At 46.1% G+C, this 27,175-nt stretch overlaps 1 protein-coding gene and 1 pseudogene across 2 annotated transcripts in view; both read left to right on the top strand.

Moving 5' to 3' along the window:
• The window catches only part of ANTXRL (ANTXR like), a 124,546-nt gene that overhangs the window by 36,419 nt on the left and 60,952 nt on the right, over positions 1-27,175 (top strand). For both annotated transcript variants that reach the window (XM_084845085.1, XM_084845086.1), the window contains exons 10-12: positions 11,812-11,910; positions 17,266-17,335; positions 21,536-21,614. In XM_084845085.1, the coding sequence (XP_084701211.1) occupies positions 11,812-11,910; positions 17,266-17,335; positions 21,536-21,614 (248 nt within the window). The remainder of the gene's footprint in view (positions 1-11,811; positions 11,911-17,265; positions 17,336-21,535; positions 21,615-27,175) is intronic.
• On the top strand, positions 447-5,311 carry LOC146350473 (uncharacterized; annotated as a pseudogene).

Genomic DNA, 27,175 nt, shown 5'->3' with positions numbered 1-27,175 from the left:
GTCTACGTAAATAATTACGTAGATTAAAACAGTGAAAATAAGGGGAACGCAAATAGCGTCCACTACGCTATTTGCGTTCCCCTTATTTTCGCTGTCTTAGTCTACGTAAATATTTACGTAGATTAAGACGTCAAAAATAAGGAACGCAAATGGCGGCCTAGCCGCTACCATTTGCGTACACATTTTTGTTTTGTTTTTTTCCAGAGTCCTTCGCGGCCGGAAATCCGGCTGCGGATGGCTCTGGCCTGGCTGGGCCTGGCCGGCTGCTCAGCCAACCAAGGAGGATTCCGGGGGGGGAGGAATGGAGCACCTCCCCCCCCGTCCAGGATTCCGGGGGGAGGGACAGAGCGCCTCCCCCCCCACCATCAGCATAATCCGCGAACAGGTAAGTGATTTTCGTACATCCCTAGATTGGGATCGTTTTTCAGTCTTGTCATCTCCTCCCCATGAACCTCAACAAGATGCAGATTGGAAGCTCAGTTGGGACTGCGACCTTTTCCTGGGTCGCTGTCGTTACTTGGGAGCTACTTCTCCATTACATGCTCCATTTTAACCCGAACAACGACCACGGCTCGAATTACATGACACTTTCTGTCCTCCTCCTCCGGTACCGAGACGTTTTACGTCTCTAATGCTACACCAATCTGGCCCGGACCGTCAAGCTCTTCTGCCTCCAATCCCATCTCACGGTACGACTGATGTGGCACAGCGACCTGCCCCTTCACAGGAATCCTGTGAGGACTATCAATCTGATTCCTCCTCCTATTCCTCGGTTCCCCCATCAGTCTCATCCCCAGATGATGTCATTGGGACACAAGATAGAGCATCGCCTTCTGAAGATATGGGGCATTTTTCTGAGCAAGTACTTAGAATGGCACAATCATTGGGCATCGAGGTGCAACAACCCCCACAACAACTCCATGATCCAGTGTTCGATGCCGTCACGGCAGACATATCCACCCCGGTGGCCATTCCCTTTCTTCCAGCTCTGCTGAGTGCAATGCAACAGACATGGAAAATGCCTTCATCCTTGACCGCGACGTCCAAGTAGGGGTGAACGAAAGTCACTTACCTTTTCTCGCAGCTTTTTCGCGGTGGGGGGGAGTGCTTCGCTGCTCCCCCCGCGAAGTTCAGGCCGGGGGGGGGAGGCTTCCCGCCTCGCCTGGCCGAAATTCAGGCCGGGGGGGGAGGCTTCCCGCCTCGCCCGGCCGAAATTCAGGCCGGGGAGGAGGCTTCCCGCCTCGCCCGGCCGCGAACACGAAAGTAAAAAAAAAAAAAAAAAAGTTTCCTGATAGGCTACGTGACGATTCACGTAGCCTATCACGGCTAGATCTGGAAAGTCAGCCGTGATAGGCTACGTGAATCGTCACGTAGCCTATCACGGGTGACTTAAAAAAAAAAAAGCGCGTACGCGAATGGCGGCCCCCATAGGGAGCCGCCATTCGCGTTCCTTATTTAGTTGCTGTAGTCTACGTCAATGTTTACGTAGACTACGGCGAAAATAAGGGCAACGCAAATAGCGTTGGCCTTATTTTCGCCGTAGTCTATGTAAACATTGACGTAGACTACAGCAACCAAATAAGGAAGGGGAATGGCGGCTCCCTATGGGGGCCGCCATTATCCGTACACACTTTTTTTTTCTTTTTTTTTAAGTCACCCGTGATAGGCTACGTGACGATTCACGTAGCCTATCATGGCTGACTTTGCAAATCTTGCCGTGATAGGCTACGTGAATCGTCACGTAGCCTATCAGGGGACTTTTTTTTTTTTTCTTTCATTGCAATGGCTCCCGCCCTGCTCGAACACCGGACGAACCGCCAGCCGGACCCGCCGCCGGGAGGGACATTCAGGGAAGGTAAGTCCCGTCCCGGGGGGGGGGGGCGGGGGGCGGGGGGGGCGGAGGATTTCTCCCCGAAACTTGTTCGGGGGGCCAAACACGTTGGCGCTCGGCCCCCCGAAGTTTCGGGGAGAAATTCTCCGCCATCCCTACGTCCAAGAGGCTAGAGTCAATGTACAGGGTTCAAGAGACGAACGCTTCTTTCCTCTTTGCACATCCAAACTGAACTCAATAATAATAGAGTCTGCTCAAGGCCGCTCTCAAAAAACTCATGCCTCACCTGTGGATAAGGAGGGCTGTAAACTCGATCTCGTCGGATGCTGCCTGTATTCTTCAGCGGCACTGGGCCTTAAGATTTCAAATTACCAGGCAATGATGGCCAGGTACCAATTGTTCCTTGGGAAAAAATGGATTCTTTCATCACGTACCTTCCTGAGGATCAACATGACTTGGCCAGAAAGTTCCACGTGGTGGCCAAAATCCAAACTTTTCTGTTAGCAGATCAATACTGCCCATCATCAGGCAGACTGCAATGCCACGGGGATGATGGGCTCTGTTGCCCTAAGGCAATAAGCCTGGCTCCACTCTGTGGGCCTAACTCCAGAAGCTCGCTTTAGGATAGAGGATCTACACTTCCTTGGTGAGGATTTGTTCAGTGCAAAAACACACGAGCAAATGGACTCTGTACAGAAAGCCAGAACTACTGCTCATAAGATGGGCATTGGCCAAGTCCAGCACCAGCAACACCATCTCCCTTATCGTCAGTGTCGCTGGTACCGACAACACCAGACCTACCCCCCCCCCCAGCAACCTGGGGATCGGGCACCCAGATACCCACAGCAACAACAACAGCAACAAAGGAAAAGTTATTCCTTTCCCAAGTTCCAGCAAAAGACAAAGGGTGGGGGATTTTCTAAGCATCGTCTTGAACTTCAGCCTCCCTCCCCTCCATACCTACCATCACAAACCACCCTTCGGAGACTTCCTGAGCTAATTCCACTCGACCTGGATGAAAGTGACATCAGACAACTGGGTTCTAATGATTGTCTGTTGAGGATACAAAATAGAATTCAACACCCCCACGACCACTGGGTTCAGCCCAGGTCACCACACCCTCAGACGTCCTTCAGGAAGAAACACAATTTCTCCTGAGGAAGGGTGCCATCCAGCACGTTCATCCAAACCTCAGTACGGAGGGGTTTTTCTCCAGGTACTTTACCGTACCAAAACGGGACGGAGGCCTTTGACCCATTCTAGACCATTCTAGACCCATTCTGAACAAATTTGTCACCCCCAAGAGGTTCAGAATGACAACCCTAGCCACGGTTCTCCCACTCATCTGAAAGGATTCATGGTTCACCATGGTCAATCTCAAGGATGCGTATTTCCACATAGCAATAGAACATTCACACAGAAAATTTCTCTGCTTTGCGATGAACTCTTCCAGTTCAACATTCTCCCGTTCAGTCTTTCAACAGTCCGATGAGTTTTCACAAAGTGTATGGCTGTGGTTTGCGCTTACCTCCACTTCAAGGGAGTAGAAGTCTACCCATATTTCGACGATTGGCTGCTAGTGGGCTCCTCTCAGGAAGCCCTATCACGCGCTATTATAATAGTTCTGAACCTCCTTCAGGCACTGGGACTAAGGATCAACACGGAGAAATCCCGTCTGACCCCCGGACAAATAGTTCAATTCATAGGGGCCATCCTCGACTCCAAGACTGGCCGGGTGTACCTTCCTGCAAATCGCGTCAAAAACCTCATGCACATGCCACTCCAATATTCCTCACTCGCCGTGCCAAGGCACGCAACATTCGATGCCTACTCGGTCATATGGTGGTGACAGTATCAGTTGTGGAATGGGCCCGGCTGCAGATGAGACCCCTGCAAACCTGGTTCATCTGAACCTTCAACTTGACCAGCAACCCCCTCCTTGTCACACTCATGGTACCAGAGGAGATTGCTCTCAGCTTGAAGTGGTGGATGGACCCCAAACATCTGACCCAAGGGATGCCATTTCTCTGCTCTCCTCCATCCAGGATCCTGACCACAGATCACTAGGCTGGGGAGCACATTGCGGACCTCTATGAGCACAGGGTCTTTGGTCATCCACAGAAACACTCTACCACATAAATTTCCTGGAGTTGATGGCAGTTTGGAAAGCCCTCCGCTCCTTCAAACCATGCCTCCGACATCGTTCTCTGGTACCTAAACAAGCAAAGGGAATGCACTCCTCCCGCCTCCTTTCTCTCACTCTGGATATCTACCAATGGATAGTTACAAGAGGCATTTGTCTGACCACTGTCCATAGCGTGGGAAAAGACAATCTCCTGGCAGACTCTCTCAGTCGCCTGCTCCGGTGCTGTCATGAATGGCAGCTGGCCAAGACAATTCTGCAGCTGATTTTCAGGCAGTGGGGTCAACCTGATATTGATCTCTTTGCGACTCCAACGAACACGGCCTGCAGACAATTTTGCTCCAGGGCTGGAGTCAGTCGAGGATCAGTAGGCGATGCCTTTTTCCTTGAATTGAAGGATCACCTATTCTACCTCTTTCCTCCGTTCCCACTCCTCACAAGGGTGATCTTGAAAATCAGACAGGAAGCCACGAACTGCATCCTAATCGCCCCTTGGTGGCCCAGGCAACCTTGGTTCAAAACGTTGAGAGAACTGTCGCAGGGACATTGCCTACTGCTCCCATGAATAGACAACTTGATCTCTTGGGACCGAGGTCGAATTCTCCATCGTGATCTCCACACCCTGAACCTCACAGCATGGAGGATCCAGCCTCCAGACATCGCTCCCCACCGATCCTGGCGACGGTACAGGCCATACTCGATGCAGCGAGAAAACCATCCATGCGCCACTCGTACTCAGCTAAATGGGCTTTATTTGTGAAGTTTGTAACTGACAGCAACTGTAACCCTAATGACTGTCCTCTTCCAGATATTTATCCTTTCTCCAACACTTATACAGTAAAGGACTGAAATATTCCTCCATCAGAGTATATGCCTTGGCGATTTCGGCAATGAGGGGTAGCATAGACAGGTGCTCCATCTTCAGCCACCTCTTATGCAAACAATTTTTGCGAGAACTTAGGAATTTGGCTCCCCCCATGAGAGACCTCATCCCTCAATGGGACTTATCACTAGTGCTCAACAGCCTGATATCTCTGCCATTTGAACCTCTTGCTACAGTGGATTTGAGGCTGCTTTCTTGGAAGGTCGCCTCCTTGGTAGTGATCACGACATCGAGGAGAAAAAGTGAGCTCTCCGCTTTACGAATAGACTCGCCTTACACCATCTTTCACAAGGAAAAGGTGGTACTCAGGCCAGACCTAGCTTTCCTCCCTAAAGTGGTTATGGGTTTCCATGTGAATCAGCTGGTTGTCCTCCCTGCTTTCTTTCCATCTCCAACTTCTGATTGGAGAAGAGACGCACACTTTAGACGTCCGGAGAGCCCTGGCTTTCTATAAATCCTGGACCAAGTCTTTCCGTAAGTCACAACAATTGTTTCTGTGCTACGGGGGACATAATGAAGGCTCTCCAGTCTCCTCTCAGAGACTAGCCTCCTGGATAGTACAGGCAATTCGCTTGGTGTACAACCTCTTGGGGAAAGACTTACCGCCTCAAATCCGAGCACATTCGACAAGGGGAGTGTTGACTTCCACAGCTTTTACAAGAGGTGTACCTCTAGTGGACTTGTGTAAGGCCGCTACCTGGTCTAAGCCTTCTACTTTTATGAAGCACTACAGAACAGATGTTCGGGCTCGAGCAGACTGTGCCTTTGGCAGGGCTGTGCTTTCTTTGGTACTACAGTGAGACACCGACCCACCTCCAGTAAGTCAGCTTGTTATTCGCCCATATGTGTGATGCACAGAGACCACGAAGAAGAAAGTCAGGTTGCTTACCTGTAATGGTAGTTCTTGGAGTGGTCATCTGTGCATTCACACAACCCTCCCACCGTCCCCACTTCGGTGTCACCATAATTGTTGGTACCAAGGTGTTCTTTCTCCTTGGTCCCAGACTGCTTGTGGTCTCAAGGAACTGAGGAGGAGAAGGGAACCCATGCTATATGTACCAGAGACGGTGGGGGAGGGGTTCCCGCCAAAACTACTCAGCTTGGAAGTTTCCCGAATGAGCCTCTGCACAGGTACAGAGCCCATATGTGTGAATGCACAAATGACCACTCGAAGAACTACAGTTACAGTAAGCAACCTGACTTTATACTGTGTATTAAATTGCTGAGTTAGTACGATCTTATTCCTGAGAAAGAATATCAGCTTTTGATCTATCGTGTATGACTGTAAATCACTTGAGTTTAAGAATGGTACTTTTGGCATGATATTCATCCTTTTCTGATCCACTATTTCCATGTGGATCTAGTGAATTATGAATGCATCTAGACTAGGTTTTAACTATCTAGAAAAGTGGATGTTGGCTGAACCAGGGATAGATCGATTAGTCTATCCAGAGTCTGACAGGTGTATAATGCGTAATGTTTTGTGACCTGCCAATTTGTAGCCCCTGATTTGTAGCCCACTTTGCAAATGTGCATCTCTCTTTATCCCTTGATTGAAAGTGACCCAGATGCACAGCCTGCGAAGAGGCTATCAGGCTGGAGTCAGTGTGCTGACTTGATTGAAAGGTTGCGCTGGATGTGGCATCCAGCTGGCCATGTCAGCTCTCAGGTGTGGATGCAAACAGTCAGCATCTCATCAGAGTCACAGAAGCCAAGCCGACAGCCCAGCTGGTTTGTACCCGCTTCAGCCCTCCATCTCGCTGCCAGCGCCGCCCGCTTGGCTCTGTGCTGACCTTTTTCCCTCCGCTGTCTTGTCAAAATCAGCAATTTTGAATCTGACAGTAACTAAGGAAGAAAAGGATGCAGGCAGAGTCAGGGGCCCAAATTAAACAGAATTAGCCATTTCAGCAGGTCTGTGTTCTCTAGAACTAAGTCACACTGCATAGCATTGGAACTGGGGGAGGAGTGCATGGACAAGCTGTGGACCTGATGGTTTCTATTGTTCTTCTAGTCAGTGACAGAAAAACAAAAGGTTTCCTCTTTTCCTCCAGCACCTGTTAATGGGTGTGGAAGATGTACAGCATTTATATCCATGGACAGCTGTGACAACCTGGGCAGGAGCAATGAACAGGGTGGCAGAGGGCAAATGGGAACAAAGGAGGACCAAGGCTGAGCTCACATATCCCCCTGTTACTGTAAATCTTTTGTGTTTTCTGCTATCTTTCTTTCCAGCTTTTAAAATACCATTCAAATTATTATCCTCAATAATTCTTGCTACTAAACGTATTTATATTTTTTTAAAGGAAAACCTATTATATACTTTTGTAATAAATTCAACAACTAAATTTTCTGTTTCATTGAATGTTCAGCAGGTGATGTGGGAGATGACAAAGTCAGAGTTATGTCTGGATGGCCTTCAGTCTGTAAAAACCTCATGCACCTATGAATAGCATGGAAAATACAACTACTTTGTGTGTGCGTGCAAAGCCTTACTTTTTAGGGATAAATGCATGTGGCTCCTGTTTGAGAGCATCATCTGGTGAAAAAAGAATCAGACTACCTGAAAGAAATTGTTTTAGGGTCTCACAGCAACAGGTTTTATAATCTGGAAAGATTCAATGATAAAAAACCCTGCCAGTTTAAGACCAAAGTCTTAAGGCTACGTTGTAGCTCAAGCTCCAAAATGCCAGGAAATTGGAAGCTAAGGCTGATGCCTTAACTGACGTGCCCTGATGCCTTAACTGACATCATCAGTGATGATGCTGTGCAGTGTCACAAATTGTGCTTGCTTACAACTTACCCTCCATGCAGCCACACTGTTCCTTGGTCTTTCAGGCCCAAATCCAGATGGGGGGGATGGAGTGACTGGGCAAAGGTCATCCATCAGAATGACCAAGGTGAAATAGTCATCATCAGAGGTGAAGCCAGGGTTAGGGCACAATCCTGTCGGTATAGGTGGACACCTCCGGACTCGGAGGTGACCACCTATCCAATGCAGGGCAGGAGAAGCATGGAGGGATCATCTCCATGCTTCAGCCACCCTGCATTTACGGCTAGACAGCTGATTTGTCTAGCCATGGGACCTTGGAGCGTGGGAAGTGGCAGCCGGACGACACGTAGAATGTGTTGTACCAGCATTTCCGACTTCCCTGCCTCAACACGCCCCCAGGAACACCCTGTTTTTGCCGCTCCACACTCCTCTTCCGAGCATGGATCACGGGGCCATCCTGCACTGCCTGCAAGGCAGCATGGGAAGGGGTGGAGGTCTGCTGGTTCTCAGGGAACCGACCTATCCTATGGCCATCTAGCCACTGACTAGCAGCCATAGGATTGCACCCTTAGTAACCCAGAAATTTCTCCACATGTTTTGAGAGCTAGATGCTGAAGCAAGACTAGGGAGATAGCTTGGCAAGCTGCAAGAACCCAGGAGTAAAGTCTGGGTGGAAGAGGAAGTTAGAGACAGCAGGAAGCTAAATTGTTGCCAGTTGCTCAAAAAAGTTTACAGTGCTGACGAGGGGGGTGTCTCCAACAGCGATTTACTCTGAGCTGGCTGCATGTTGAGGTCATTAGGGATACATGATGTCATGGCCATCCAGCATCCACCCCAGAGCTTATCAGGGAAAAACTGGATTTCCTGAGACTGCTTAAAGTCTGATTCTTTTCTTCAAGTTGGGTTCTCCCCAGGATAGTTGCTGTGTGCCCCAACCCGCGCATTGACCTTGCATATGCTAGCCCTGCCCAGGGGTCTGCCTTTCACCATGACCCCTGTCAAGGGGTGTTTCCTGTGAGTTTCCTGTCCCTGCACAAACCAATTAGTGTCTACTTGGAAGTAACTCCCATTGTGCTCAGTCAGGCTTGTCCGCTGAATGTACACATCAAAACTTACAGAGATCCCCCTCAGTTGAAATGGCACAAGTTTAAAGCACATTTTCTAAATGCTCTAAAGCGCAATCTCAAGGCTCTGATTCTCCATTGGTTTATTGCTTTAGGAAGTAACTACTTCACAGTTTTGTTACAGAGATCCTGCACAGTAACGGTTTGGTTAGAAAGGGGCCTGGTTTCCCATGCCTGCGTTCTGCCTGACATCCTTTCCCAGCACAAGCATATGTGTGTCCCTTCGAAAGTAACTCTCATTGTGCTGAATGAGAGGCTTGCCCTCTGAATGCCCACATCAGAATTTACAGAGATCCCCGTGAAGTTAAAATTGTAGTTTAAAGCCTGTAAAGTGCATCACCGAACCTGCGATTCTCCGTGGCTTGGTTTATTGCCTTAGGAAGTAACTACTTCACACCTTCTTTATAGAGATCCTGCAGGTAGAAAAGGGGCTGGTTTCCCATCCCTGTGTGTGTGTCCCCTTTCCCAGCACAAGCATATGTGTGTCTACTTAGAAGTTACTCCCATTGGTCAATGAGGCGTGCTCCTGAAATGTAGGGGCATCTGGATCTTCAGGGGAAAGGGGGGGAGTGGGGAAGCCTCTCTGAGCAGCCCCTGCCAGTCAGATGACATTCACTCCAGCCCCCACCCCCACCAGGAAGTATGTTCTGTGAAGTGATTTTTACTGGTGTGGAGCACTCCCTCATGGAGCCCTGCATGGACCAAATTGCAGCAAAGCTGATTCCTTAAAAAAATATATCCGGTACTCCTCCATTTGCTTCTCCTTCCGTTGTCGTGGAGACATGGTCCAGGAGTAGTATTCAATGGGGGCAGCTCCACCTCCACTGGTTCTGTTGCACAAGTGGGATTCACTACTTGCACAACAGGGAAGTAGTATTTCTTGAAGTAAGCTGCTCGTTTCCAGAACCAGGCTGGTCAGCAAAACTCCCTTCTGCAAGCTCTGCTGATCTGCAGCCTTTTGGAAACTAGCATTTCGGCTCATTTCTGATTGCTCTGGGAACCATGAGGTTCCCCCTGCACAAACAGGAGGTCCCACTAGTGGGTGGGCAGCATTGGATACTGCCCTAAGATGATCAAGAGCAGCCAGAAAGGGGCAAGTTAGCTGGGACCCTCCTCAGAAGGGATATCATTTCCTGCAGGCAATACTTACCTCTGCCGCAGAAAGGCTCATCAGGGAGGTATCCCTCGCTAGAGACCCAGCTCGTGGGTTCAAAACCGTGCTCATCTTATCCCTGATTCTGATCCTCCTCCTCCCTCCTCCTGACTAATACTGAACTTGGTTAATCCTGTGCCTATCAGTGGAGAAGCAAAAGAGAGCCACCCAAATACCAAGGCAATGCTTTCTACATACTTGTAGGATGCTGTAGGCATGCAGAAGTTATGTGTTTTATTGTTGTACGCTGACTTCAGAGAGCTTCTGCCCCGGGAGGTGCCAAGAAATATTTTCAATAAATTCAATCAATCAATTAATTAAAAGAAATGTTTAAAAAGGCAACAACCCAAAATACCAGACAAGGGTCTGTGGTCAGTGGCTTCCAGGTTCTGTAGAAAGTTGAGCATATAAACAAGGGGGTGGGGGGAGGAAAAGGAGGGAAAAGAATTTGGCCTACTTGACCCCCTAACAGCTTTTAGCATCCTAGATTGGTCATTAGTGTTGTGGGGCATATACACCATAAGTTTAAAAACCTTCCTTCCTTGTACTACCTGGGGAGATTTCAAGAGGGAGGAAAATGATACCTTTTTCCTTTCCAGCTCTCAAAAAACCCCTACTCCTCCCCCACTATATAACATTGCGCTCAGGTTTGGCGCTGGCAGCCAGCCCTAAATCTCAGTCCTTTAGCACAACACAACACAGCGAGGAAGGGTACAGGAAGGTGGAAAAGAAAAACCTCCCTTGCCCTGCAAGTTTTGAACAGGGCTACAAGGCTCCTGTCCCAGGCTGCAAGGGGGACTTGACCAGAAATAGGTCAATGTACCAGTGTGGTTACTCCAGGTTTACACTGGCAGAAGCTCTCCCCCCCACCCCCCGCCCATGAACCATAATCCCCAGATTCCCTATCATGTTGTGAAAATAATAAACTGTCAGTGGCCTTTTAGGGATAAATCTGAGGATGATTAGTTAGCAGGAAATAACTAATAGATGAACCATCCAGTATTATCACTATTTCCAAATACTGCATGTAATATAAACCATTCTTAGAAGACATGTAAATATAGGAGGAGAGAAAAACAACCTACATTTGAAATGTTGCTGACATCAGGAGATTATCAATTTACCTTATGATACATTTGTTGGTATGAACTCTGTAACAATAAAGTGAGTTTATTACTTAATATTATACTAATATTGCTGAATTGATATAGATATAGAAACCATTAAAAAAAGAAATCTAGCCTCTGCCCAACCACAGAAAGCCAGTGTTCTGCAATGGTCAATAGGATTCTATTTTGAGACTAGCAATTTATGTATTTAAAATATATGTTAATTAATTATTTGTATATTGCATTGTATCCTTTACTGTGTATTCTCCTAACCTTTATTTGTAGTGTATCTGTGTTTACTTTTGTGCCAAAATAAATATAGCTACTAAGAGTGAGAAAGTACTTTCATTTAACAACAACAGAAAGAGGCTGTGGTGGAATTCAGAATTAACTGGCTTGGAATGAAATGCAGTGCTAATAATCCTAATCATCAAAATATATTCTTTATACAGTGCCTCAGATAATAAGCACTTTTATATACGATAATGAGACAGGCCCTGCAAAGACAGGGAAGGGGGTGTGTGACTCAAAAGCATAGTGCTTCAGCCTTGGAGTAGTCAGAATTGAACTCTTCTTCAGTATGTTACTATAATGGTAATACAAGATGTCTTGGTGCTTCTGTATATTTGCAAAATGCTTTTCCCTTCTTGATCTTCTTTATGCTCATAAATTCTCTGTAACATGGCATTCCCACTCCACAGTTGGTGCACTGAGGCTTGCTCAGGACTGTTCCATAGAGCCCACCTGTATATTACTGGGCCACACCAACTTCTCATTATAGCATTTGTATCCTTACAGAATCTTATCAAGTGGTGGTGAAAGGCAATGGCTTTTATTATGCAAGGAATATTGACCAAGTGCTCTGCAGTTTCAAGATCAATAACACCGTTACTCTCAGTAAGTTGGCAGATGGATGGATGATCCTGTTATGTCCCCAGCAAGGTGACAAGAATACTTCCACTAGTGCATCCTTCCCCAGCTTGGTGCCCTCCAACTTCAGACATTTTGGACTACAGCTCCCAGGATTCCTGTCCATTGGTCATGCTTTCTGGGCTGCTGGGAGTTGAAGACCAAAACACCTGGAAAGGAGCACAAGACTGCACTCGTGAATGTTGCGGGGCCGGCTGTACCATTATGCAGAGTGAGGCAGTTGCCTCAGGCAGCAGATGCTGCAAGGTGGCAGCAAAATATTGGAGCTGTGGGCCACATGGCCCACCCTCTGCCCCCTAAGCTAGTCTGCTGCCTCCTGGTGTGGTGAAGGATGCTGTCCCGTTGCCAGCGTTGAGGAAAGATTCAAATGGCAATTCAATCAGCCTTTGTACATGGAATGGGAGGGGGTGCCATCTCGTTCTTCACCTCAGGCAGCTAAATGTCTTGGGCCAGCTCTGATTGCTGTGGTGCAAAATGGTAATAGGGGAGGACCTTTTTCCCTATTGCTACTTGTGAGTCAGTCACAGACAATCCCAGAATGCCTGGACTTCTCTTGTATGTATATGCAGAGTAAGTTTGCACAATAGATTTTTCATCATATTGGTAGCTTGCAGGAACACTCCAGTCCTGTGAATGAAAATGTGTAATGTTGGAAGTAATTTTTATAGGCCACACCTACTGCAAAGGATCAGTAGTAAACCTGAGGTGGTAAATCTGTGCCTAGTATGTATTACTTCAGACTGCAAGTCATGGTCCATGCAATGAAATGTTCCTCTGTACAAAATATCCCCACCTTATAGTTAACCAAATTCTCAGGAGAAGCATTATAGAGTTACTTTCTCCCTAAATGCTACTTTCCTGTGCGTATAAATATTTGATTTTGGTGTGGAACATTACATCATACTGAGCCCAGTCTAATTTCAGACACAGGTTTGCCACCTCATGGCTGGTTTGTTCATTTGTTTGTTTCTACCGAGGTACCCCATCCTCAGAGTATTAGACTAATGGCAGTCCCCTTTTATAGTTTTGGAAACTGGGCTACAGTTACTCTGCCATCTTTTTTATTGATCTTTCTCATGTGTTTTGAACAGCTGCTCAACACCCAGAAATATAGTATGTGAAGCTTCTCCTGGCATAGAAAGTGAGGAGGAAAAGCTTCACCTGCTAAATTCCTGTGAGCTTGTTGTTGTTGTTCAGTCATTAAGTCATGTCTGACTCTTCGTGACCCCATGGACCATAGCACACCAGGCCTTCCTGTCCTCCGCTGTCTCCTGGAGTGTGCTCAAGTTCATATTCATTGCATCCGTGATGCTATCTAGCCATCTCATCCTCTGCCGTCCCCTTCTCCTTTTGCCTTCAATCTTTCCCAGCATCAGGGTCTTTTCCAGGGAGTTTTCTCTTCACATTAGGTGGCCAAAATATTTGAGCTTCAGCTTCAGTATCTGTCCTTCCAATGAGCAGTCAGGGTTGATCTCCTTTAGGATTGACTGAGCAGTCCAGGGGACTCGTAAGAGTCTTCTCCAGCACCACAGTTCGAAAGCATCAATTCTTCAGCGCTCAACTTTCCTTATAGTCCAGCTCTCACAGCCATACATTACTACTGGAAAAACCATTGCTTTGATTATATGGACCTTTGTCGGCAAGGTGATGTCTCTGCTTCTTACTATGCTGTCTAGGTTTGCCATAGCTTTCCTCCCAAGGAGCAAGTGGCTTTTAATTTCATGGCTACAGTCACCGTCTGCGGTGATCTTGGAGCCCAAGAAAATAAAATCTGTCACTGCTGCCATTTCTTCCCCTTCTATATGTCAGGAAGTGATGGGGCCAGATGCCATGATCTTAGTTTTTTTAATGTTGAGTTTCAAACCAGCTTTTGCACTTTCCACTTCCACCCTCAACAAGAGGCTCTTTAGATCCTCTTCGCTTTCTGCCATTAGAGTGGTATCGTCTGCGTATCTGAGGTTGTTGATAATTCTCCCGGCAATCTTAATTCCGACCTCTGATTCATCCAACCCAGCGTTTCTCATGATGTACTCTGCATATAAGTTAAATAAGCAGGGCGACAATATGCAGCCTTGTCGTACTCCTTTCCCAATTTTGAACCAATCGGTTGTTCCATATCTGGTTCTTACTGTTGCTTCTTCTCCCTTGTACAGGTTTCTCAGGAGACAGGTAAGGTGGTCTGGTACTCCCATCTCTTTAAGAATTGGCCACAGTTTGTTGTGAGCCACACTATCAAAGGCTTTAGCGTAGTCAATGAAGCAGAAATAGACGTTTTTCTGGAATTCTCTTGCTTTCGCCATGATCCAGCGAATGTTGGAAATTTGATCTCTAGTTCCTCTGCCTCTTCGAAACCCAGCTTGTACTTCCGGTAGTTCTCGGTTCACATACTGCTGAAGCCTAGGTTGTAGGATTTGGAGCATAACCTTGCTGGCATGTGAAATGAGCACAATTGTACGGTAGTTTGAACACTCTTTGGTGTTGCCCTTCTTTGGAATTGGAATGTAAACTGACCTTTTCCGGTCTTGTGGCCACTGTTGAGTGTTCCAAATTGGTTGGCATACTGAGTGCAGCACTTTAGCAGCATCATTTTTAGGATTTTAAATAGCTCAGCTGGAATACTGTCATCTCCGCTAGCTTTGTTGTTAGTAATGCTTCCTAAGGCCCACTTGACTTCCCTCTTGAGGATGTCCGGCTCAAGTTCAGTGACCGCACTATCACGGCTACCAGATCTTTCCTGTATTGTTCTTCTGTGTATTCTTGCCACCTCTTCTTAATCTCATCTGCTTCTGTTAGGTCCCTGCCTTCTTTGTCCTTGATCATGCCCGTCTTTGCACAAAACGTTCCCTTGAGATCTCCGATTTTCTTGAAGAGATCTCTACTCTTTCTATTGTTTTCCTCGATTTCTTTGCATTGTTCATTTAAGAAGGCCTTCTTGTCTCTCCTTGCTTTTATCTGGAACTCTGCATTCAGTTGGATATATCTTCCCCTTTCTCCCTTGCTTTTCGCTTCCCTTCTTTCCTCAGCTACTTGTAAAGCCTCATCAGACAGCCACTTGGCTTTCTTGCATTTCTTTTTCTTTGAGATGGATTGAGTTGCTGCCTCCTGAACAATGTTACGGACCTCCGTCCATAGTTCCTCAGGCACTCTGTCTATCAGGTCTAATCCCCTAAATCTATTCGTCACCTCCACTGTATATTCATCAGGGATATGATTTAGGTCATACCTGAACGGTTTAGTGGTTTTCCCGACGTTCTTCAATTTAAGCCGAAATTTTGCAAGAAGCAGCTCATGATCTGAGCCACAGTCAGCTCCAGGTCTTGTTTTTACTGACTGTATGGAGCTTCTCCATCTTTGGCTGCAAAGTACATAATCAATCTGATTTCGATATTGACCATCTGGTGATGTCCATGTGTAGAGTCGCCTCTTGTGCTGTTGGAAAAGAGTGTTTGCTATGATCAGCGTGTTCTCTTGGCAAAACTCTATTAGCCTTTGTCCTGCTTCATTTTGTACACCAAGGCCAAGCTTGCCTGTTATCCCGGTGATTTCTTGACTTCCTACTTTAGCATTCCAATCCCCTATGATGAAGAGGACATCTTTTTTTGGTGTTAGTTCTAGCAGGTGTTGTAGGTCTTCATAGGACCAATCAACCTCAGCTTCTTTGGCCTCACTGGTTGGGGCATAGACTTGAATTAATGTGATGTTGAATGGTTTGCCTTGGATTCGTACTGAGATCATTCTATCATTTTTGAGATTGTACCCCAGTACTGCTTTTCCCACCCTTTTATTGACTGTGAGTGCTACTCCATTTCTTCTAAGGGATACTTGCCCACAGTAGTAGATATAATGGTCACCTGAATTAAATTCGCCCATGCCTGTCCATTTGAGTTCGCTGATTCCCAAGATGTCGATGTTCAATCTTGCCATCTCATGTTTGACCACCTCCAGCTTACCTTGATTCATTGATCTGACATTCCAGGTTCCTAAACAATATTGTTCTTTACAGCATCGGACTTTCTTTTCACCACCAGACACATCCACAGCTGAGTGTCCTTTCGGCTTTGGCCCAGCTGCTTCACTCTTTCTGGCACTACTTGGAAATACCCTCTGCTCTTCCCCAGTAGTATACTGGACACCTTCCGACCTGAGGGGCTCATCTTCTGGGGTCATATCTTTTAGCCTTGTGATACGTTCCATGGGGTTTTCTTGGCAAGAATACTGGAGTGGGTTGCCATTCCCTTCTGCAATGGACCACATTTTGTCAGAACTCTCCTCCATGACCTGTCCGTCTTGGGTGGTTCTGCATGGCATAGTTTATGGCTTCACTGAGTTATGCAATCCCCTTCGCCACAACAAGGCAGTGATCCATGAAGGGGTCCTGTGAGCTAGGCTGATGTTAAAAGCACAGGAGCAGGATCTGAAAAAAGCTGGCACCCTGAGCTGTAGTTACTCACCTAAAATGATTCAGTAATGGGTTATGTTCTACCCATCACCCATAGCCCAGCAAGACAGGTTGCAAGACTTGGTATTCAGACTACAGAAGTGCAAGTAGGGTTACAAAATCCCAAGCAGAACTTTTTCCAGTAGGGAGATGCAGGAACGTGGAAAACTGTACCTCCTAAATTTCTGCATACCATGCAGCAGTTAAATGCACTATGTGCCTCTATCAGGAAAACATTGGCAACCCCAGGAGTGCCCTTTGCCTTATTTTTCTAGATGAGGATTTATTGAACTTTATCAAGGGGAGCAAATACCTCCAGCACAAATATGCATTTTCTCAATTAGTTCTCTGTTCCATTCTAAATTAAATCAAAGCAGAGATCACAATCAGCCTGTAACTCACTGGCTGGAATGTCCAAGAAGAAAAGAAAGGATCTGAAATTGTCCATATGTAAAGCAGGGTGGTGGTGGGTCTCCTTATCTCAAAAGCTAAAAATTCCAGAGGAACTTTTCTCCAGGCCCAACTCCGGTACCAGATATGACCTGGGTAAGGGAAAATGGACCTGTGATGTGTGAACAGGGGAGGTGAGGAGGAGGAGTGACTCAGTTCCACTTACACATGAGCCCTTTGGGTGTAAAAAGTGGAACCCCCAACCTCTGCTTTGTATATGATCAGAAGAACAAACTTGTCTATCCCGGTTATGTCTAGTGTGGCCCTTGGCATTCCAGGGTCTCTGGAAATGGAGTTCCAGGAGGACTCTTTCCACATGTCACAACTTTCCTGGCCTTCTGAGGATGATCTGTCTCACCCATTTTGAATGCTGTGCTTTTAACTTGATGCAGCTGGACCAGGGCTTCAGATTCTATTTTTGTTTCTTCCTTCAGATGAAAAGCCAACAGTTGTTCAAGACACATACTTGCTTTGCCCTGCTCCAGTGATAGAAGATGTTGGACAGTGAGTAGATAGTGTTTCTATATGTCCTGCTGGTGCCCCCCACCCCGCCCTGCATTGTCTCTCTTTCAGAACTAAAAAGCTCTAAACACTTTAGTCTTTTTTGTAGTTTACTTGGGAATAAGCGCCACTGAAATCAGTGGGACATGCGTCTGAGTAAATAAGCACAGAACTGGACTTTAAGTGCTGTGCAAAAGTTAGACAACCCCTGCCATTAGACGAAGAATCTGGTGCAAGGAAAAAGAAGACAAAAGAAATGGAAAACTAAAGGTCAAATAATCTTAATTCAAGAAGATCATATATTATAAGATGCTTTTTTAAAAGCTTTTTAAAACTAGGAAGAGGGGGAACTGAGTAAATAACAGAAAGAAAAATATTGCAAATTATTAGAGAGCAGAAAGAAAAAGGAATGAAGACAAGTCATAGAATGACTGGGTTCGCACGACACATTAAGCCACGGTGGTTTATTTTTCTGAATTAACCACAGTGGTTTATCGTGTCATCTGCATGTGGTTTTCCCCAACCACAGTGGTTTATTTAGCCAAAATAAAGCACCCTCATAAGCTGTAGTCTGCAACGAGAGCCACCGTGGCTTATCGTGCCATCTGGCACCCCACCATGGTTTAAGGGCATCGGCCAGTGAGCCGCTTGGCAAGAGTGGCAGAAATCCCTGCTGATCTTGCCAGGAGGAGCTGCAATCGCCACTGCCAGTGCCCCCTTCCCAGCTCTGGTCGGGGTTGGGTCCCTTTTTGTAATGTTCCCAGTCCCATTTTTATGCAAAAATGGGGCTTCCCATTTGCGCACATGGAAGAAATTGTATTTTTCCCCATGCCTTCCTCCCCACTCTGAAACATCTGCTTCCCAGCCCCTGCCATAGGTCCTGTTGCCCCAAGGACCCATGGCGGGGGGCGGCGGGGGGATTCCCAACCTCGATTTCTGCAAAGAGCACTTTGGAAATCTAATGCAAGTCTATGAGAAATGTGACTGGGCTGGGACAGGAGGGGATGCTGCAGTTAAGGGGCCCTTGGGGTGTCCCCCCATCTTGGCATGAATTGAGATTCCACTGGGAAACGGGAGTTTCAAAGTGGGGTGGAGGAAAGCAGAGGGCTCTTCACCACCCTGCTTTGAAACAACTGCTTCCCAGCGGGATCGCCCTTCATGCTGGGGTGGGGTGGGGACACTCCAAGGACCCCACCCACTGGGACATCTCCCCCCGCACTCCAAACCTCCCTCCCTCAAAAAAAGCCTTTTTTCCCCAGGTTGGGAAACAGATGCCTTGCAAGGATTGAGTTTAAAAAGCCAAGCTTTGCCAAGCATCTGTCTCTGGAACTGGGGTGAAAAGGATATTGGGGGAGGGGATGTACCAGTGGGGGTCCTTGGGGGGTCCCCCCACCCCAGCATGAAGGGCGATCCCACTGGGAAATAGGTGTTTCAAAGCAGGGTGGTGAAGAGCCCTCTGCTTTCCTCCACTCCGCTTTGATACTCCTGTTTCCCGGCAAGATTCCAATTCATGTTGGGATGAGGGGACACCCCAAGGGCCCCCCCATTGTGGCATCCATTCCTGTACCAGCCCCAAACATACTCTCCCCACCCCCACAAAAACTCCTTCCCCCACCACCTTTACAGTCCAATGCAATCCAACAGGCACCTTTAAATCCCGTTGGAATGTAAGGGTGCCCTGTACTGGAAATTGGGGGTGAGGGGCAAAGTCCCCCCTGCCAAGGACTGGCTTGCCCCCACAATCCTTGGCAAGGGGTGGATTTCACCCTCCCAGCCCCGATTTTCAGCTTTTTTTTGTTTCTGGAAGTCCTTTTGTGCAAAAGGGGTTCCAGGAAAAACCAACAAAAGAAGCTGAAAATCAGGGGTGGGAGTATAATCCACCTCCCACCAAAGACTAGCTTGCCCCCACAATCTTTGGGGGCTTGGATTCCCCCTCCACCCCATTTTCACGAAGAGACCTCCAAAAATCTAATGGAAGACTATGGGCAGGAGCTCCATAGACTTCCATTAAATTTTGAAAGGGCTCCTTGTGAAAATCAGGGAGGGGAAATGCCACCCCCCCACACAGCATGGGTCCTTGGGACAGCAGGACCCATGGCGAGGGAGTGGCATTCCCCCCTCCCCCAATTTTCATGAGGAGCCCTTTCAAAATCTAATGGAAATCTATGGAGTTTTTCCCCGACCCCAATCGGAGCCAGGAAGGCAGACTTGGCAGGAGACACCAGGTCCCCTGGGATGCAGGCTGGAGGACTGAGGGAGAGGGAGGGGCAGGAGGGGATAGTAGCTTAATTCTTCGATCATGTGATGGGGCACAGTGGGCTATTTTTAAAATAAGCTACTGTACGTAGCTTATAAGCCACCATGGCTTAAAGTGACATGCAAACCTTCCCAATAACAAATGGTAGGTTTCTGAACTGAAAGAGTGCCAGAAGAATGAAGGGGTATGAAGTAAAGCCAAACCTCAGAAATTTAAATGGAATGTGTGTAAGTGGGAACCAATGGAGAGCACACCAGAAAGTAGTGGAGAAATGATGAGAAATCAAATGAGACACAGAGCTAAGGAAAGAAGCAAAGCAGAAAGTGGGACATGGCAATAATCAAGGCAGGGATCCAGTACAGATGTACAGGGGCCCCACTGAACTTGGCAATTACTTCCAAGAATGCATGAAATGGGTTGGGCTGCACAAGAACTAATTAAAGTTTTAAGAGAAAGACTATTTATGTGTAATAGCTCCTTTTAACTTACATAGCAGAACCAGATAGGTATCTCAGTTGTTGCACTGTCATTGAATCCATTAGCATAATCCATTACACAGCAGATTATAAGTGAAATAACATGAGAAAAATCCCTGCTGGATCAGACTGAAGGCCTGTCTAGTCCAGTAGCCTGTTTCCCACAGTGAGCAACCAAATACCACAGGGAAACCCACAAGCGGGACATGAAGGCAATCATCCTGTCTTGGCATGTCTGCCTAGCAATTGCTGTTGAGTGGCAAACAGCCTCTGAACCTGGAAGCTCTTTTTAACTATCATGCCTAACAGCCATTGATGGACCTACCCTGCTCCATGAATTTGTCTAATCCCCCTTTAAAGTCATCAAAGCTGGTGGCCATCTCCACGTACTGTGGCAGCAAATCCCATACGCTAATTATGTTTTGTTGAAGAAGGCCCTCCTTTTGTCTGGCCTGAATCTCCTGCCAATCAATTTAATTAGATGGCCCCAAGTTCTAGTATTAGGAGACAGGGAGAAAAACTTATCTCTGTCCATTCTCTCCACACCATTTATAATTTCATAGACGTCTGTCATGACTATATTTAATTGTTTTTTTCACCTAAACTAAAATCCCCAAATGTTTCAGCCTTTCCTCATAGGGGTGGTGCTTCAGCCCCTCATCATCATGGTCACCCATCTTTGCATCTTTTTAGCTGTTTGAGAGGAAACAGTAATAACTGTACACAGTATTCCAAGAATGGTTGCAACATAGATTTGTATAAGGACATTAGGACACCGGGAGTTTTATTTTCGATTCCTTCCCCAATAAGCTCTAACATGGAATTCGCCTTTTCCATAGCTGCTGAGTCACCATTTTCAGTCAACTCTCCCCCTACCCTGCTTCTCAAGATGTCTCTTGCTGGTTATTCCTGGTTCAGACCTGGGGTGGCCAGATGCAAAAGAGGACAAGGCTCCTGCACCTTTAATAGTTGCATAGAAGAGGGCATTCAGCAGGTGTGGCTTATTATGATAAGTCTGCTGAAATTCCCTCTTCTGCATAGCTATTAAAGGTGCAGGAGCCCTGTCCTCATTTGCATCTGCCCATCCTAGTGGGAAACCTCAAGGATTAGTAGTAAATAGTCAGACCTAAAATATATTAGTACTAGAATAAAGCCATTGGTTCACTGGTTTTAGTCCTTCCTGCTGGTTGGTTGGTTTTAAAAGATTATGTCCTGCCTGTTTCCCTAAAAAGGCATCAAGGCAGCAAACAAACCAAGATCAACAATATTTGAAATAACCTTAAAAATCCAAATAAACAACAACAAAATTATAAAAACAGCAGTTCAGGTTAAGGGCTAAACCCACTCAGTGGCTTTTAAAACTTGTTAATTGAATTGCTAGCCTTCTTAAACCGCCACATTTTTCTTATGATCAATCAAGGAAAAAGAGAGATAATACAGTTTTAATAAATGTCTCTGTTGCTACTCCAGGGTAGTTTTCCTGCAAGTCAGTATGAACAGTGGGCTGACATTCATCACCAGCTCAGTCAGCATTACCAGCACACACTGTGTAAGTATGAGCCGTGAGGCTAGCGACAAAACAGGGGGAAGAAAGGGCACACAGAGAAAAAAAAAAGTTCTTGGGGAGGGGGGTCATATTGCTTTTTGGCCACTGAAGGTATCTAGCTCTCAAAGGTACATGAACTGCAGGTAGGAAAAGGAATCTATGTCCCTGCCCTCAAAAGGAATCATGTATGCCCTTCCAAATGACTAGAAGAATATTATATTGGAGGTACTGACATTCTAGTGTGCCATGGTGCCACACTGGTCAGGACCTGGTTTCTCAAAACTGGTGAACAAGAAGGCAGCACCCGATAATGTGTTTTTCTCTTGAAACTGGTGGTCAAGACATGGCCAGGTCAGAAGAGGATCCTTAGAGATGGCTGTCAGTGATCAGGTGTTATGTGGATATGGTAAACATAAAGCTACCTTATACTGAAGCCCTTGGCCTGTCTAGCCCAGTGCTGTTGGCGCAGATTGGCAGCAGCTCTCCCAGACCTCATGCAGTGGTTTTTCCCAGCCCAGCTTTCTGAGATCCTTTTCAACTGGAGTTGCTGGAGACTGAACTTGAGACCTTCTGCATGCAATGTATGTGCTCTACCACTGGGCGGTGACCTCGCCCATTGTCCAGTTAATCCGCTTCTGCCAAGGTTCTGCACTTCTGCAACCACTTTTGGAGTGGCTCAGATATGGTTGTCCTGTGCTCTTCAAAAGTACAGTGATGATGGCAGTTTAGCTGGGCATCCTCATTAATGGTGTCTGTGATCATGCATGAGCGGTGTCTCTCCATATCAGTTCATGGATCCCATGGAACAATATGGACACTTCAATGGAAGTTGAGAGGAAGAAACTGAGGAGGACTCAGTCCCCTTCATACCAATGCGGCTCCTGCACAGAGGCCCCTAATGGTCTTGCCTGGTGATGGACCAGCGATATGTACCCTGAGACTGATGACCACAGTGCCTAGGCATCAAAGTCTGATTCATAGCCTGAGTGAGAGTGTAAGACATTCCTGATACAGCAGAACAAAGCAGGGCTCCTTAACATCTCCACACAGCCACTGAAGCGGGCTAATAGAGAGGTCTGCATTGCCATTGACTTGAGATAAATATAGGGCAGCCCCTTTCCTGTGATCAGGGCTATATTCAACACTTGCATATAAACAAAAGGTTGAAGACCTGGTGAGGAGCATAAACCTATGCCTGTCATAAGTTAAGGAGAGGTTTCTCCTGATGGGCAATGTAGATCAGTGGATAGAAACCATGTTTATTTGATGCACCTGGAAAATTATGGTCTTGTAGCCTCATACAAGAATCTGTAAAATGGGGATTATCATCCTTATTTTATTGTGGAAATGGAGGGGAAAAGACAATGACTGTAAAGAAGGGGCTATAGGGAAATGTGGAGACCAAAAATTATTTAATGAAAAGTAATTCAGTAATATATAAATAATGTTTAAAAGATGGTGAAACATATTAAAAGTACTAAATGGAGGAGTCATACTAATAACATAATTTGTCTTGCCTATATCTGTTCCAAAGCTGTGGTGCTACTTCCAGCCATTAGGGAGTGCATATGTCATAATTTGTGGGTTCTGGCCTGTCCCCACCATCTAGAATTGTCCCATACAAGTAGCATATGTGATGACAGGCACCAAGGCTTTGTATTTCCAGATGCGCCTATTGTGATATAACACTGAAGCATGTTTTTCTGGCTCCAGAATATATGATAGTGCACAGAGCAATCCTAACCCCCGGGTCTGTTGGCTGGTGCGGGTTAGGGTAGGGGAGACAAGTCCCTCTACTGGTAGGGGACCAGGTCTGCCCTGGAGGCCCCAGTTACACCTTCAGAGAGCTCCACAGTGTAAATCTACCACTGGTGTTAGTCCCTGAAAGGGGGTGTCCCAGTGGCCAGATGGAGGAGGCATTGAGTCTGTGGCGTCCCCTGAGGGGGCCCTGAATCAGGCCCCTCAGCTACACCAGTCTGGAGCTGGCATAGCTAATTCCCCCTATTGGTTTCAGTTGCGAGGATTTTTAAAAGAAGATCTGCCATACTGAAAAGCTTGTCAAAGCTGCCCCCCACCTCCTGCCCTGGCTGCCACTTTATTGTCATCGCTCCACACACTTCAGATTGTTTTTGTAGCTATTGGTCTGTAGATGGCCCAGTTTCATAGCAAAGTTTTATTGGTTTGTTTAAAACATTTTTATACTGCCCTTCATCACACCAGATTTCAGGCTGATATACAATGTAAAACAAATGCAAGCATACACAAAGGATAATACAGCAGATAATAGTTTTAAACAGACTAAAACTCTTTCAATAAAATCTGTTAAAATGCCTGGATAAATAAACATGATTTTGCTTGTTACCTAAATGATAGCAATGTTCATGCCAGGTGAACGTGTCATTTCTAAATGATCTTCATACCTTTGATGGAAAAAGTATATGGAGAAGGGCTTTGGTAGAAGATCTTAAAGAGCAGACAGGTTGACATGGATGGGCGTAGGCACTCCTTCCGGTATTTGGGTCTCAAGCTGCTCAGGGCTTTGAAGATAAAATCCAGCACCTTGAATTGGGCCCGGAAGGGAATTGGGCCTACAGTACTCAATGATGTGTATGGGGTCATTGGTGTCCAGAACCAGGCTGCACCATAAGAATTCTGGCAGCTATATTGTGTACTAATTGAAGCTTCCAAACCGCCTTCAAGAGCAGCCCGATGTATAACACACTGCAGTAATCCAATCATGGGGTGGGATGGGGGATGTTACCAGAGCATGGATCACTGTGTCACAGACTATCTGCTGGATCTAGCAACACTCCCAACTTGTGAACGTGCTCTCTCAGAAGAAATGCAGCTCCATCCAGAATAGGTTGAGCACTGTATCCATTGGGTAAATGATTACTGGGCCTCATGATTGTAAATGCATCACCAGTCTCAGAGCAAAACTGGTTGCAAATATGAATTTTCCTCTTGTCCAATATCTCTTGCCCTTATGCTAAATCCTCTCCATATCATTTTGCAGCATCCTTCAGTTTAGTTTTTCTTCTCTTTCTTAACTGGAAATGATCATAGAATCATAGAATAGTAGGGTTGGAAGGGGCCTATAAGACCAACAAGTCCAACCTCCTGCTCAATGCAGGAACCCAAGTCAGAGCATCCGTGACAGATGGCTGTCCAGCCTCATCTTGAATGCCTCCAGGGTGGGACAGCCCACTACTTCCCTAGGTAATTGGTTCCATTGTCATATTGCTCTAACAGTCAGGAAGTTTTTCCTGATGTTCAGCCAGAATCTGGTTTCCTGTAACTTGAGCCCATTATTCTGTGTCCTGCACTCTCTAATGATCGAGAAGAGATCCTGGCCTTCCTCTCTGTGACAACCTTTCACGTACTTGAAGAGCGCTATTATATCTCCCCAGTCTTCTCTTCTCAAGGCTAAACATGCCCAGTTCTTTCAGTCTTTCACAGGGCTTTGTTTCCAGTCCCGTGATCATCTTTGTTGCCCTCCTCTGAACCCTCTCCAGCTTGTCTGCATCCTTCTTAAAGTGCGGTGCCCAGAACTGGACACAGTACTGCAGATGAGGCCTAACCAGTGCTGAGTAGAGGGGAAGTACTAGTACTAGTTAACTGTGATTTGGTTTCTTTTTCCTATGTGCAGAACTTGGCATTTATCCCTATTAAATGTCATTCTGTTGTTTTCAGCCCAGCGCTCCAGCCTATCAAGATCACTTTGTATTCTGTTTCTGTCTTCCAAGGTATTAGCTATCCTGCCCAATTTTGTGTCATCTACAAATCTGATCAGCATTCCCTGCACCTCCTCCTCCATGTCATTAATAAAAATGTTGAAGAGCACTGGGCCCAGGACTGAGTCCTGCGGTACCTCTCATTACCTCTCCCCAGAGAGCTCATTACCTCTCCCCAGTTTGAGAAGATCCCATTGATAGAATCATAGAATCATAGAATAGTAGGGTTGGAAGGGGCCTACAAGGCCATCGAGTCCAACCCCCAGCTCAATGCAGGAATCCAAGTCAGAGCATCCCTGACAGATGGCTGTCCAGCCTCTTCTTGAATGCCTCCAATGTGGGAGAGCCCACCACCTCCCTAGGTAATTGGTTCCACTGTCGTATTGCTCTAACAGTCAGGAAGTTTTTCCTGATGATAAACACTCTTTGAGTCCGATTCTGTAGCCAACTGTGGATCTACCTGATCGTTGTTTCATCTAGCCCACTCTGAGCTAGTTTGCTTGTCGGGATATCATGGGGCACTTTGCTGAAAGCTTTGCTGAAGTCGAGGTATATTATGTCCACAGCATTCCCCCAGTCCACAAGGGAGGTGACCTGATCAAAAAATGAGATCAGCTTTTTCTGGCAGGATTTGTTCTTGACAAATCCATGTTGGCCTCGAGTAATTACTGCATTGTTTTCAAGGTGCTTCCAGACTGATTGCTTTATCATCCTCTCCAGAATTTTCCCAGGGATTGATGTCAGACTGACTGGTCTGTAGTTCCCACGTTCCTCCTTTTTATCCTTTTTTTTTTTTTTGGATAATAATTTTTTATTTTTAAAAAACAAAACAACAACATAAACACACAAGAGACATACAGTAAAATATCTCTTAAAATTATAAGGTGGACTCCACCTACACAATCGACTCCACCTTTGGCTCCACCTACACAACAAATGCTCATTATTATTCTCTAATTCTTATCTTGGTTGTATATCATACATTGAGTTCACAGACATTATATTATTTCTCTCCTAATTTTAACCAGAACAATAAAAGAGGGTTAACCATCTCAGAGAGATGACCATCTCTATACAGATACATAGATATCATTTTTCTCTATTTCTTGTACAAATTCTATAAAAGGTTTCCAGTCTAACATAAATTTAGTTGTTGATCCTTCTTTAATTATAGTAGTCAGTTTTGCCATCTCTGCTAGCTCCATCATTTTCATAATCCACTCATTCACAGTTGGTATAATTTCATTCTTCCACTTTTGTGCATACAATAACCTTGCAGCTATTGTCATGTAGAGAAAGAGGGTTCCCCCCTTCTCTTTTACGTGTTTATCTATTAGTCCCAATAAAAACGTTTCTGGCTTTAATTCTATAGTAGTCTTTAATATTCTTTGTGCTAAAGACTGTATTCGTTTCCAAAATGTTTTAGCTTTTTTACAAGTTCACCATAAATGATAAAACGTTCCCTCTTGATCTTCCTCCTTTTTACCCTTTTTGAAGATAGGGACAACATTAGCCCTCCTCCAATCATGGCACTTCACACATCCTCCATGATTTCTTAAAGATAATAGACAGTAATTCTGAGAATTCTTCTGCCAGTTCCTTTATTACTCTAGGATGCAGTTCATCTGGCCCTGGAGTTTTGAACTCATTCAAAGTAATTAGGTGTTCCTTGACCAGATGCTTATCAATCTCAAGCTGCAATCCTGCCCCTTCAGCCTGTACTTCGCCGTTGTCAGGGGGCTCATACACCCTCTTTTGGGAGAAGACTGAGCTGAAGTAGGAATCGAGCGAGCACTTCTGCCTTTTCTTGGTCATCTGTTATCATTTTGC

This window comes from Heloderma suspectum, chromosome 3 (assembly GCF_057233095.1).
Source record: "Heloderma suspectum isolate Gila_16-S chromosome 3, 16-S_ref, whole genome shotgun sequence".
Taxonomy (NCBI): domain Eukaryota; kingdom Metazoa; phylum Chordata; class Lepidosauria; order Squamata; family Helodermatidae; genus Heloderma; species Heloderma suspectum.
The sequence above is the reverse complement of the archived record's forward strand: the minus strand, read 5'-3'. Positions and strand labels throughout refer to the sequence as shown.